Genomic DNA, 14,955 nt, shown 5'->3' with positions numbered 1-14,955 from the left:
TTCTTCACAGTGATGTCATCACAGCTGACTCTGTTCTTCACAGTGATGTCATCACAGCTGACTCTGCTCTTCACAGTGATGTCATCACAGCTGACTCTGTTCTTCACAGTGATGTCATCACAGCTGACTGCTCTTCACAGTGATGTCATCACAGCTGACTGCTCTTCACAGTGATGTCATCACAGCTGACTCTGTTCTTCACAGTGATGTCATCACAGCTGACTCTGTTCTTCACAGTGATGTCATCACAGCTGACTCTGCTCTTCACAGTGATGTCATCACAGCTGACTCTGTTCTTCACAGTGATGTCATCACAGCTGACTGCTCTTCACAGTGATGTCATCACAGCTGACTCTGCTCTTCACAGTGATGTCATCACAGCTGACTCTGTTCTTCACAGTGATGTCATCACAGCTGACTGCTCTTCACAGTGATGTCATCACAGCTGACTCTGTTCTTCACAGTGATGTCATCACAGCTGACTCTGTTCTTCACAGTGATGTCATCATAGCTGACTGTTCTTCACAGTGATGTCATCATAGCTGACTGTTCTTCACAGTGATGTCATCACAGCTGACTGTTCTTCACAGTGATGTCATCACAGCTGACTCTGTTCTTCACAGTGATGTCATCACAGCTGACTGTTCTTCACAGTGATGTCATCACAGCTGACTGTTCTTCACAGTGATGTCATCACAGCTGACTGCTCTTCACAGTGATGTCATCACAGCTGACTCTGTTCTTCACAGTGATGTCATCACAGCTGACTCTGCTCTTCACAGTGATGTCATCACAGCTGACTCTGTTCTTCACAGTGATGTCATCACAGCTGACTGCTCTTCACAGTGATGTCATCACAGCTGACTCTGCTCTTCACAGTGATGTCATCACAGCTGACTCTGTTCTTCACAGTGATGTCATCACAGCTGACTGCTCTTCACAGTGATGTCATCACAGCTGACTCTGTTCTTCACAGTGATGTCATCACAGCTGACTCTGTTCTTCACAGTGATGTCATCATAGCTGACTGTTCTTCACAGTGATGTCATCACAGCTGACTGTTCTTCACAGTGATGTCATCACAGCTGACTCTGTTCTTCACAGTGATGTCATCACAGCTGACTGTTCTTCACAGTGATGTCATCACAGCTGACTGTTCTTCACAGTGATGTCATCACAGCTGACTGCTCTTCACAGTGATGTCATCACAGCTGACTGTTCTTCACAGTGATGTCATCACAGCTGACTGTTCTTCACAGTGATGTCATCACAGCTGACTCTGTTCTTCACAGTGATGTCATCATAGCTGACTGTTCTTCACAGTGATGTCATCACAGCTGACTGTTCTTCACAGTGATGTCATCACAGCTGACTCTGTTCTTCACAGTGATGTCATCATAGCTGACTGTTCTTCACAGTGATGTCATCACAGCTGACTCTGTTCTTCACAGTGATGTCATCATAGCTGACTGTTCTTCACAGTGATGTCATCACAGCTGACTGTTCTTCACAGTGATGTCATCACAGCTGACTCTGTTCTTCACAGTGATGCCATCACAGCTGACTGTTCTTCACAGTGATGTCATCACAGCTGACTCTGTTCTTCACAGTGATGTCATCACAGCTGACTGTTCTTCACAGTGATGTCATCACAGCTGACTCTGTTCTTCACAGTGATGTCATCATAGCTGACTGTTCTTCACAGTGATGTCATCACAGCTGACTGTTCTTCACAGTGATGTCATCACAGCTGACTGCTCTTCACAGTGATGTCATCACAGCTGACTCTGTTCTTCACAGTGATGTCATCACAGCTGACTGTTCTTCACAGTGATGTCATCACAGCTGACTGTTCTTCACAGTGATGTCATCACAGCTGACTCTGTTCTTCACAGTGATGTCATCACAGCTGACTGTTCTTCACAGTGATGTCATCACAGCTGACTGTTCTTCACAGTGATGTCATCACAGCTGACTGCTCTTCACAGTGATGTCATCACAGCTGACTGCTTCTTCACAGTGATGTCATCACAGCTGACTCTGTTCTTCACAGTGATGTCATCACAGCTGACTCTGTTCTTCACAGTGATGTCATCATAAGCTGACTGTTCTTCACAGTGATGTCATCACAGCTGACTGTTCTTCACAGTGATGTCATCACAGCTGACTTGCTCTTCACAGTGATGTCATCACAGCTGACTGCCTCTTCACAGTGATGTCATCACAGCTGAACTGCTCTTCACAGTGATGTCATCACAGCTGACTCTGTTCTTCACAGTGATGTCATCACAGCTGACTGTTTCTTCACAGTGATGTCATCACAGCTGACTCTGTTCTTCACAGTGATGTCATCACAGCTGACTCTGCTCTTCACAGTGATGTCATCACAGCTGACTCTGTTCTTCACAGTGATGTCATCACAGCTGACTCTGTTCTTCACAGTGATGTCATCACAGCTGACTCTGCTCTTCACAGTGATGTCATCACAGCTGACTCTGTTCTTCACAGTGATGTCATCACAGCTGACTGCTCTTCACAGTGATGTCATCACAGCTGACTGCTCTTCACAGTGATGTCATCACAGCTGACTCTGTTCTTCACAGTGATGTCATCACAGCTGACTCTGATCTTCACAGTGATGTCATCACAGCTGACTCTGCTCTTCACAGTGATGTCATCACAGCTGACTCTGTTCTTCACAGTGATGTCATCACAGCTTGACTGCTCTTCACAGTGATGTCATCACAGCTGACTCTGCTCTTCACAGTGATGTCATCACAGCTGACTCTGTTCTTCACAGTGATGTCATCACAGCTGACTGCTCTTCACAGTGATGTCATCACAGCTGACTCTGTTCTTCACAGTGATGTCATCACAGCTGACTCTGTTCTTCACAGTGATGTCATCATAGCTGACTGTTCTTCACAGTGATGTCATCATAGCTGACTGTTCTTCACAGTGATGTCATCACAGCTGACTGTTCTTCACAGTGATGTCATCACAGCTGACTCTGTTCTTCACAGTGATGTCATCACAGCTGACTGTTCTTCACAGTGATGTCATCACAGCTGACTGCTTCTTCACAGTGATGTCATCACAGCTGACTCTGTTCTTCACAGTGATGTCATCACAGCTGACTCTGCTCTTCACAGTGATGTCATCACAGCTGACTCTGTTCTTCACAGTGATGTCATCACAGCTGACTGCTCTTCACAGTGATGTCATCACAGCTGACTCTGCTCTTCACAGTGATGTCATCACAGCTGACTCTGTTCTTCACAGTGATGTCATCACAGCTGACTGCTCTTCACAGTGATGTCATCACAGCTGACTCTGCTCTTCACAGTGATGTCATCACAGCTGACTCTGTTCTTCACAGTGATGTCATCACAGCTGACTGCTCTTCACAGTGATGTCATCACAGCTGACTCTGCTTCTTCACAGTGATGTCATCACAGCTGACTCTGTTCTTCACAGTGATGTCATCACAGCTGACTGTTCTTCACAGTGATGTCATCACAGCTGACTCTGTTCTTCACAGTGATGTCATCACAGCTGACTGTTCTTCACAGTGATGTCATCATAGCTGACTCTGTTCTTCACAGTGATGTCATCATAAGCTGACTGTTCTTCACAGTGATGTCATCACAGCTGACTGTTCTTCACAGTGATGTCATCACAGCTGACTCTGTTCTTCACAGTGATGTCATCACAGCTGACTGTTCTTCACAGTGATGTCATCACAGCTGACTGTTCTTCACAGTGATGTCATCACAGCTGACTGCTTCTTCACAGTGATGTCATCACAGCTGACTCTGTTCTTCACAGTGATGTCATCACAGCTGACTCTGCTCTTCACAGTGATGTCATCACAGCTGACTCTGTTCTTCACAGTGATGTCATCACAGCTGACTGCTCTTCACAGTGATGTCATCACAGCTGACTCTGCTCTTCACAGTGATGTCATCACAGCTGACTCTGTTCTTCACAGTGATGTCATCACAGCTGACTGCTTCTTCACAGTGATGTCATCACAGCTGACTCTGTTCTTCACAGTGATGTCATCACAGCTGACTCTTTTCTTCACAGTGATGTCATCATAGCTGACTGTTCTTCACAGTGATGTCATCACAGCTGACTGTTCTTCACAGTGATGTCATCACAGCTGACTCTGTTCTTCACAGTGATGTCATCACAGCTGACTGCTCTTCACAGTGATGTCATCACAGCTGACTGCTCTTCACAGTGATGTCATCACAGCTGACTGCTCTTCACAGTGATGTCATCACAGCTGACTGTTCTTCACAGTGATGTCATCACAGCTGACTGTTCTTCACAGTGATGTCATCACAGCTGACTCTGTTCTTCACAGTGATGTCATCATAGCTGACTGTTCTTCACAGTGATGTCATCACAGCTGACTCTGTTCTTCACTGTGATGTCATCACAGCTGACTCTGTTCTTCACAGTGATGTCATCACAGCTGACTGTTCTTCACAGTGATGTCATCACAGCTGACTCTGTTCTTCACAGTGATGTCATCATAGCTGACTGTTCTTCACAGTGATGTCATCACAAGCTGACTGTTCTTCACAGTGATGTCATCACAGCTGACTCTGTTCTTCACAGTGATGCCATCACAGCTGACTGTTCTTCACAGTGATGTCATCACAGCTGACTCTGGTTCTTCACAGTGATGTCATCACAGCTGACTGTTCTTCACAGTGATGTCATCACAGCTGACTCTGTTCTTCACAGTGATGTCATCATAGCTGACTGTTCTTCACAGTGATGTCATCACAGCTGACTGTTCTTCACAGTGATGTCATCACAGCTGACTGCTCTTCACAGTGATGTCATCACAGCTGACTCTGTTCTTCACAGTGATGTCATCACAGCTGACTTGTTCTTCACAGTGATGTCATCACAGCTGACTTGTTCTTCACAGTGATGTCATCACAGCTGACTCTGCTCTTCACAGTGATGTCATCACAGCTGACTGCTTCTTCACAGTGATGTCATCACAGCTGACTCTGTTCTTCACAGTGATGTCATCACAGCTGACTCTGTTCTTCACAGTGATGTCATCAATAGCTGACTGTTCTTCACAGTGATGTCATCACAGCTGACTGTTCTTCACAGTGATGTCATCACAGCTGACTGCTCTTCACAGTGATGTCATCACAGCTGACTGCTTCTTCACAGTGATGTCATCACAGCTGACTGCTCTTCACAGTGATGTCATCACAGCTGACTCTGTTCTTCACAGTGATGTCATCACAGCTGACTGTTCTTCACAGTGATGTCATCACAGCTGACTCTGTTCTTCACAGTGATGTCATCACAGCTGACTCTGTTCTTCACAGTGATGTCATCACAGCTGACTCTGTTCTTCACAGTGATGTCATCACAGCTGACTGTTCTTCACAGTGATGTCATCACAGCTGACTCTGTTCTTCACAGTGATGTCATCACAGCTGACTGCTTCTTCACAGTGATGTCATCACAGCTGACTGCTCTTCACAGTGATGTCATCACAGCTGACTGCTTCTTCACAGTGATGTCATCACAGCTGACTTGTTCTTCACAGTGATGTCATCACAGCTGACTCTGTTCTTCACAGTGATGGTCATCACAGCTGACTCTGCTTCTTCACAGTGATGTCATCACATCTGACTCTGTTCTTCACAGTGATTTCATCACAGCTGACTGCTCTTCACAGTGATTGTCATCCACAGCTGACTCTGGTCTTCACAGTGATGGTCATCACAGCTGACTCTGTTCTTTCACAGTGATGTCATCACAGCTGACTGCTTCTTCACAGTGATGTCATCACAGCTGACTCTGTTCTTCACAGTGATGTCCATCACAGCTGACTGTTCTTCACAGTGATGTCATCATAGCTGATCTGTTCTTCACAGTGATGTCATCAATAGCTGACTGTTCTTCACAGTGATGTCATCACAGCTGACTGTTCTTCACAGTGATGTCATCACAGCTGACTCTGTTCTTCACAGTGATGTCATCACAGCTGACTGTTCTTCACAGTGATGTCATCACAGCTGACTGTTCTTCACAGTGATGTCATCACAAGCTGACCTGCTCTTCACAGTGATGTCATCACAGCTGACTCTGTTCTTCACAGTGATGTCATCACAGCTGACTCTGTCCTTCACAGTGATGTCATCACAGCTGACTCTGTTCTTCACCAGTCGATGCTCATCACAGCTGACTGCTGTCTTCACAGTAGATGTCATCACAGCTGACTCTGCTCTCACAGTGATGTCATCACAGCCTGACCTGTTCTTCACAGTGCATGTCATCACAGCTGACTGCTCTTCCATTCAGTGATGTCATCACAGCTGACCTCTGTTCTTCACAGTGATGTCATCACAGCTGACTCTGTTCTTCACAGTGATGTCATCATAGCTGACTGTTCTTCACAGTGATGTCATCACAGGCTGACTGTTCTTCACAGTGATGTCATCACAGCTGACCTCTGTTCTTCACAGTGATGTCATCACAGCCTGACTGTTCTTCACAGTGATGTCATCACAGCTTGACTGTTCTTCACAGTGATGTCATCACAGATGACTGCTCTTCACAGTGATGTCATCACAGCTGACTGTTCTTCACAGTGATGTCATCACAGCTGACTGTTCTTCACAGTGATGTCATCACAGCTGACTATGTTCTTCACAGTGATGTCATCATAGCTGACTGTTCTTCACAGTGATGTCATCACAGCTGACTGTTCTTCACAGTGATGTCATCACAGCTGACTCTGTTCTTCACAGGATGTCATCATAGCTGACTGTTCTTCACAAGTGATGTCATCACAGCTTGACTCTGTCTTCAACAGTGATGTCATCATAGCTGACTGTTCTTCACAGTGATGTCATCACAGCTGACTGTTCTTCACAGTGATGTCATCACAGCTGACTCTGTTCTTCACAGTGATGCCATCACAGCTGACTGTTCTTCACAGTGATGTCATCACAGCTGACTCTGTTCTTCACAGTGATGTCATCACAGCTGACTGTTCTTCACAGTGATGTCATCACAGCTGACTCTGTTCTTCACAGTGATGTCATCATAGCTGACTGTTCTTCACAGTGATGTCATCACAGCTGACTGTTCTTCACAGTGATGTCATCACAGCTGACTGCTCTTCACAGTGATGTCATCACAGCTGACTCTGTTCTTCACAGTGATGTCATCACAGCTGACTGTTCTTCACAGTGATGTCATCACAGCTGACTGTTCTGCACAGTGATGTCATCACAGCTGACTGCTCTTCACAGTGATGTCATCACAGCTGACTGCTCTTCACAGTGATGTCATCACAGCTGACTCTGTTCTTCACAGTGATGTCATCACAGCTGACTCTGTTCTTCACAGTGATGTCATCATAGCTGACTGTTCTTCACAGTGATGTCATCACAGCTGACTGTTCTTCACAGTGATGTCATCACAGCTGACTGCTCTTCACAGTGATGTCATCACAGCTGACTGCTCTTCACAGTGATGTCATCACAGCTGACTGCTCTTCACAGTGATGTCATCACAGCTGACTCTGTTCTTCACAGTGATGTCATCACAGCTGACTGTTCTTCACAGTGATGTCATCACAGCTGACTCTGTTCTTCACAGTGATGTCATCACAGCTGACTCTGCTCTTCACAGTGATGTCATCACAGCTGACTCTGTTCTTCACAGTGATGTCATCACAGCTGACTCTGTTCTTCACAGTGATGTCATCACAGCTGACTCTGCTCTTCACAGTGATGTCATCACAGCTGACTCTGTTCTTCACAGTGATGTCATCACAGCTGACTCTGTTCTTCACAGTGATGTCATCACAGCTGACTCTGTTCTTCACAGTGATGTCATCACAGCTGACTCTGTTCTTCACAGTGATGTCATCACAGCTGACTGCTCTTCACAGTGATATCATCACAGCTGACTCTGTTCTTCACAGTGATGTCATCACAGCTGACTGCTCTTCACAGTGATGTCATCACAGCTGACTGCTCTTCACAGTGATGTCATCACAGCTGACTCTGTTCTTCACAGTGATGTCATCACAGCTGACTCTGTTCTTCACAGTGATGTCATCACAGCTGACTCTGTTCTTCACAGTGATGTCATCACAGCTGACTCTGCTCTTCACAGTGATGTCATCACAGCTGACTCTGTTCTTCACAGTGATGTCATCACAGCTGACTGCTCTTCACAGTGATGTCATCACAGCTGACTCTGTTCTTCACAGTGATGTCATCACAGCTGACTCTGTTCTTCACAGTGATGTCATCATAGCTGACTGTTCTTCACAGTGATGTCATCACAGCTGACTCTGTTCTTCACAGTGATGTCATCACAGCTGACTCTGTTCTTCACAGTGATGTCATCACAGCTGACTCTGTTCTTCACAGTGATGTCATCACAGCTGACTCTGTTCTTCACAGTGATGTCATCATAGCTGACTGTTCTTCACAGTGATGTCATCACAGCTGACTGTTCTTCACAGTGATGTCATCACAGCTGACTCTGTTCTTCACAGTGATGTCATCACAGCTGACTCTGTTCTTCACAGTGATGTCATCACAGCTGACTCTGTTCTTCACAGTGATGTCATCACAGCTGACTGTTCTTCACAGTGATGTCATCACAGCTGACCCTGTTCTTCACAGTGATGTCATCATAGCTGACTGTTCTTCACAGTGATGTCATCACAGCTGACTGTTCTTCACAGTGATGTCATCACAGCTGACTGCTCTTCACAGTGATGTCATCACAGCTGACTCTGTTCTTCACAGTGATGTCATCACAGCTGACTGTTCTTCACAGTGATGTCATCACAGCTGACTCTGTTCTTCACAGTGATGTCATCACAGCTGACTCTGTTCTTCACAGTGATGTCATCACAGCTGACTGTTCTTCACAGTGATGTCATCACAGCTGACTCTGTTCTTCACAGTGATGTCATCACAGCTGACTCTGTTCTTCACAGTGATGTCATCATAGCTGACTGTTCTTCACAGTGATGTCATCACAGCTGACTGTTCTTCACAGTGATGTCATCACAGCTGACTGTTCTTCACAGTGATGTCATCATATCTGACTGTTCTTCACAGTGATGTCATCACAGCTGACTGTTCTTCACAGTGATGTCAACACAGCTGACTGTTCTTCACAGTGATGTCATCATAGCTGACTGTTCTTCACAGTGATGTCATCACAGCTGACTGTTCTTCACAGTGATGTCATCACAGCTGACTGTTCTTCACAGTGATGTCATCACAGCTGACTGTTCTTCACAGTGATGTCATCACAGCTGACTGTTCTTCACAGTGATGTCATCACAGCTGACTGTTCTTCACAGTGATGTCATCACAGCTGACTGTTCTTCACAGTGATGTCAGTCTGTATTAACGTGTTTTAAAGGGAATTCTTTGATAAACTGTCGAGGCATTAAAGGGCAACTAAAACAACAAGGAGTTTTTATTTCGTGTTGATTTTGGCGCTCCCTGTGGACAAAGAGGTACCAGAGTCCCTTTAGAAAACACCTCATTTTACTGCAGCACCCCAGTCCTTGTCCTGGTTCTGATTCTGGTCCTGGTTCTGGTTCTGGTTCTCCCGTGAGGGTCTTGTTCACTATACGTAGGTCATCAGTATTAAACTGAGACTGTTTTATAACCAGTTAAAGTTCTTCGTGGTAACTTTAACATCATTCCTAAGTTGTGGTTTTATTGAGCTCATCTTGCTGCAGTGATGTAGAGGAGGTGTGTCCTCCAGGTTGTTTCAGTACGCCGTGACATCACTGGTGGGCGTGGCTACAGGTGTGAACAGACCATGCACCGCTGACCAGAGGTAGCAGCGATGCTATCAGTCAGTAGATGTAAAGTTCTGCTTAATAAGAAGAGAACTACCACTAACCCTAACCCAGACAGGACGCTCAGATGAGGCGGATCTAACCTCTGAATATTGATTTAATAAATAAGATAATGATATTCTATACCAGCTAATACATTAAAAGAATAATAATAATGCTTTATTTATGTTATTCTATATGAACTCAGCCAGACTGGTTGAGATGTTTCACCAGAGAGAAGAGAAGACCAAGAGCTTTTTAATCCAAGAGACACTTTAATAGAAATGTTTTAAGGGCAAAAATATTGTGGCTTCACAACATGTCAAAGAAAGCTTCTTCATCATCATCATCATCATCATCATCATCAATAAGAAATAAACTCTAAGTGCTCCGTACAAAACTAATGAAACCATAAACACAACATGAACTGGCAGATTCTCCTCCAAATATATATTATATATTACAATATAATATTACAGCTTTCACTTTTAGATATAAAAAAAATAAATTATACAAAAAAAAATTAAATAATATTTTTTTTAAATCCAAATTCACTATAGTCAAAACACACACACACATACACACGCACACATGCACGCGCACACACACACGCACGTCCTCTTCAACAGAACTGGAAGACAGAAAGACAGATTGTGATTAAAGATTCATCAACTCTCATTTTATAATCAGAACTTTAATCTGCAGCAGAAAACAACCTGAAGTTAAAGGTTAAAGGTCAAAGGTCAAAGGTTCCCGATAGAGTTTAGTCAGTGTACAGGTGAGCTTCCTTCTTTAAAACATTTGCAAACCGCAACTCTATTTTAGTGAAACGTTGGAGCCTCCCGTCGTGGTTCACATTCTCAAAGAGCTCAAACAACAAAACGCACTTCAACAAACCAGCATCACCTCAGAGTGGTGGCTTCACCTTGACCCAGAGCCAGCAGCTAAATACGGGATGGAGGAGGGGCTGGGGAAACTATGAGAAGAGGGAGGGGGGAGAGGTGGAGAGGAGGAGAGGTGGAGAGGTGGAGAGGAGGAGAGGAGGGAGGGAGGGAGAAGAGGGAGGAAAGAGAAAGGAAAGAGAAAGAGGAAGGAGAAGTAGCTGAAGGTGAGAGGAGGAAGAGAAGAGTCTGGTCTCTGCTGCCGTCTGGTGGTGAGAGTCTGGTACTGACATTCAGGTCCATCATTCAACCTGAACTACATGATACCTCCAGCTGTACCTCCATCTGAACTCCACCTGAACCTCTACCTGAACTCCACCTGAACTCCACCTGAACCTCTACCTGAACTCCACCTGAACCTCCACCTGAACTCCACCTGAACCTCCACCTGAACCTCCACCTGAACCTCCACCTGAACCTCCAGCTGTACCTCCACCTGAACTCCACCTGATCCTCCACCTGCCGCCTTCACTCATTCATTCCCTGCATTTCCCAGAATGCCTTTCAACACAAACATGTATTGATGAAGTATTGTTTAGAGGTTTCAGGGTTCTGTGTTGGAGGACGGGTCCAGATCTGAGTTGTGTGTGAGGACGTACAGAGAGACAGACAGGAGCTGCTGCATCATATTAGTATTATTAGTATTAGTATTGTTATCATCACCTGAGTGTCGTCTCTGTTCTTCATTCTCTACATTTGTTCTTTTGCTGACATGTTTTTTTTCTGAATCTTTAAATCAAACATTTAGCTGATGTTACAGTCGCTTCGTCTCATTTTCTGAATCAGTCTTAACTTTGTCTAAACTCAGAGTGTAATCTTCCCACCTCTGTTACACCTCTGCTATAAAGGTAGAAACTCTTCATTCATGCTTCAGAAGCAGTTGTTGTGTCAGTAAAGTGGTCAGTGTGAGCCGGACCGGTCCAGATGTTTACCCTGGACATGTTTCTAATATACTAATCTCTGTTTCCTCAGCAGACTGACTGACTGGATTATAGAATATCACTGTATGTCCAGCTGGATGTGGATCACACTGAGCTGTTCAGGTTTGAACTAAACAACACATTGTATTGAAGTTTAAAGCTAATCTAAGGTTATTAATATCAGAGATCTAGTCATCTTAATCTACTGTCTGTTCTTTGTTCTGAACGATGAATTATTGTTCACAGATTTGAACTTATTGTTTTGAAGAATTGAACCGAAGCCAACGAGAAAAACTCTAAATAATATTATTTACTTTTTAATTCAATATTTATAGTTTCTTTACCTTCCATCGGTTTCCACAGCTGTTACACACCACGAAGGTGGTCATGGGCTCATCAGCACTACGGATCTGCACCTTTAACACACACGCACACGCACACGCACACACACACACACACCATAGTGAAGCGCTTCCATTCAAAATAGGGATGCTCATTTTGAAAAATGTTCTTAACTGATAACCGACCCTCGTTAACCGATTATTAACCGTGAACCGACAAGATTAGTGCGTCTCATACAGCGGTGCTCCAGCTGCAGGAGCACAACAGATACTGGTTGACGGGTGTATGCTGCGTGTAGTGTCGCGGACATGCAGCCACTCTCCCGGTTAAAGTCTCCACCGCACATTTAGTTTAGTTTAGCAGGTTGTCAGCTGTGTGTCTGCCCGGCGGAACGTTAGCGAGTGTCCAACAAACAGTGTGTGTGTTTGTGCTACGTTAGCAGCTCTAGCATCGCCGGAGGCTTCGTGCTCTCCGCCGCCGCCACACGTAGTCTGCGTAACTTTAGAGAGTTTCCATCAGACCGTGTGTGTGTTGGTGGTGAGTGTGAGGTTGTTGGTGGCGTTCTAGCTGTGATCGTAGGTGTAGCAGTTCGTGTACAGTTTATTTGTCGGTGAATAAATGCTACGAAACTACAACTCCTCCGCTCCGCCTCTTAAGGTGGACTGTTAAGGTGGACCAGCTTTTCTCCTTAAAGAGACGAGCCGCTCCTCTGAGCCGCTCAGCTTTTGAGTTAATTATTAACATTTCTTTTAACCAATAGCGTTAATCGGTTAAAATGCTTAATGTGGGTTAACGGTTAAACGGTTAATTATTAACATCCCTAATTCAAAACATTGTTCCTGTGTGTGTGTGTGCGTGCGTGTTCCTCTACCTGTGTGTAGGAGCAGCTCTTTCCGTGACACTTGTTGCAGATGAACATGTCCGTCTCCGTCCCTCCGACCTTGGACAGCTGATGCTCTCTGATGGACTCTTTGGTCAGAGCTTCTCTCATCTGCTTCAGCTCTGCACTCGCCATCTCCTACACACACACACACACACACACACACACACACACACACACACACACACACACACACACACACACACACACACACACACACACACACACACACACACACACACACACACACACACACACACACACACACACACACACACACACACACACACACACACACACACACGCCAGCGTTTATACTGACTATACTGATGTAAGACCTTCCCCAGTGCCTAAACTAACATTAAACCTAGTTGTAACTTAAAGCCAAACACTGAAACAGAACCCTGGGAGGAGAGGTGAGGAGAGGACGAGACAGAGCGTCTCCAGGACTGACCTCAGCGGTCATGGAGGCGATGCGTCGAGCTGAGATGTTTCCACACAGGACATTACGTCGCAGTTCGGGATTCTTCTGGTCCTTGAGGTTGGAGATCCGGCTCCGTAGACGAGTTTTATATTTGATATCTGTCGACTTAAACTCCTGAAAGATCTGTGGGACACGATGAGCAGTCAAGGACTAAAACACTCTCAGGGGATCAAACGGGCGAGTACAGCGTGAAGCTAACATCAGAGAATGAGGATGAGGATGGAGTCTGTGGTGCTGCCGGACACTGATAACATACAGAGAGCTGATCCAACACACCGGTCAGTACACTCAGAGTCACATCTCTCAGTCAGGACTGAGACCCGCTTCTGTTTCAGTCTCTGTGGAGTTAAAGTCACTGATCACACTGAAGGATATCTTCCTCAATGTGGGCTGCAAGCTGCTCACAGTGGGCTCCAACAGTCTTATGGTCATCTGGAACACACACACGCACGCACGCACGCACGCACGCACGCACGCACGCACGCACGCACGCACGCACAAACGCACGTTTAGCTTTATGCACAAATAAAATTCGTAACAAACTTGTAAGTTACCAGTCATGTGTAAATAAACACACGACTAATATTAATGATGAAATCAGCCTGCAGCTGTTCCCCACATCTGTCTGATGGATGACAGATTTATTTGACCGGCTCCGACATCAACGATCACTTTATCATCTATTAACCTCAACGACACATGACCCGAGTTCTACACTGAGAACAACTTCTATTTGCTAAAGAAGGCCACAGAATACTGTCGAAAGCTGTGCAACAAAAGACTAGTAAGCCTTTACTTTAGAATAATGTGCTGTATAAACCACACCTCAACACACACCTGACGCACACTTCAACACACACCTCACGCACACCTCACCACACACCTCAACACACACCTCACGCACACTTCAACACACACCTCACGCACACCTCACGCACACCTCACCACACACCTCAACACACACCTCACGCACACCTCAACACACACCTCAACACACACCTCACGCACACCTCACGCACACCTCAACACACACCTCAACACACACCTCAACACACACCTCACGCCGGCGAGCATAAAGCGGGCTTCATCAGCTCATGAAGTCGTGGAAATGTTGAGAAAACTGAGGGAAAAAAAAGTCAAGTGCTCTTGAAGATCATGTGACATGAGCTAAAGCTCCGGAGCAGCTACTAAATGGACGTTGAGATGAGATTGTAGTTGTTTCTGTTGTTAACTAGACCAGATGATGATGAAGGATGAAGGATGAAGGATCAGTGTGTCGGCAGAATCATCACATTAAACTCACCGTCGGTCTGCAGCGCCGCCACCAGCAGCTCTCGACACTTGTTCCTCACGCTGTCAGTGGTGATGGAGGCGGGGGGGAAGGAGGTGACCTGAGGGATCGGGGGGGTGGCGGCGGTGGGGGCGGTGGGTGTGGTGGGGGCGGTGGGGGCGGTCGGGGTGGTTGGGGAATCCCCCGACTTCTTACTGCTGAGGAAGAGGAGTAGAGTGAAGAG

The 14,955-nt window shown here is 45.6% G+C and overlaps 1 protein-coding gene across 4 annotated transcripts in view; it reads right to left on the bottom strand.

The window, feature by feature from the left end:
• tcea2 (transcription elongation factor A (SII), 2) overlaps positions 1-14,955 on the bottom strand; it is a 31,611-nt gene that overhangs the window by 8,571 nt on the left and 8,085 nt on the right. For 2 of the 4 annotated variants that reach the window (XM_037772144.1, XM_037772147.1), the window contains exons 5-10: positions 14,745-14,929; positions 13,817-13,873; positions 13,412-13,566; positions 12,949-13,095; positions 12,080-12,151; positions 10,130-10,505 (exon numbers count right to left, since the gene is read on the bottom strand). In XM_037772144.1, coding sequence (XP_037628072.1) covers positions 10,497-10,505; positions 12,080-12,151; positions 12,949-13,095; positions 13,412-13,566; positions 13,817-13,873; positions 14,745-14,929 — 625 coding nt within the window. In that variant the 3' untranslated portion in view covers positions 10,130-10,496. Of the gene's footprint in view, positions 1-10,129; positions 10,506-12,079; positions 12,152-12,948; positions 13,096-13,411; positions 13,567-13,816; positions 13,874-14,744; positions 14,930-14,955 lie in introns of those variants that run through there. The other 2 variants (XM_037772145.1, XM_037772146.1) reach the window with 2 other exon arrangements.

This window comes from Sebastes umbrosus, chromosome 6, assembly GCF_015220745.1.
Source record: "Sebastes umbrosus isolate fSebUmb1 chromosome 6, fSebUmb1.pri, whole genome shotgun sequence".
NCBI classification, from domain to species: domain Eukaryota; kingdom Metazoa; phylum Chordata; class Actinopteri; order Perciformes; family Sebastidae; genus Sebastes; species Sebastes umbrosus.
Note: the sequence above shows the minus strand (reverse complement) of the source record. Positions and strands in the feature narration are given on the sequence as shown.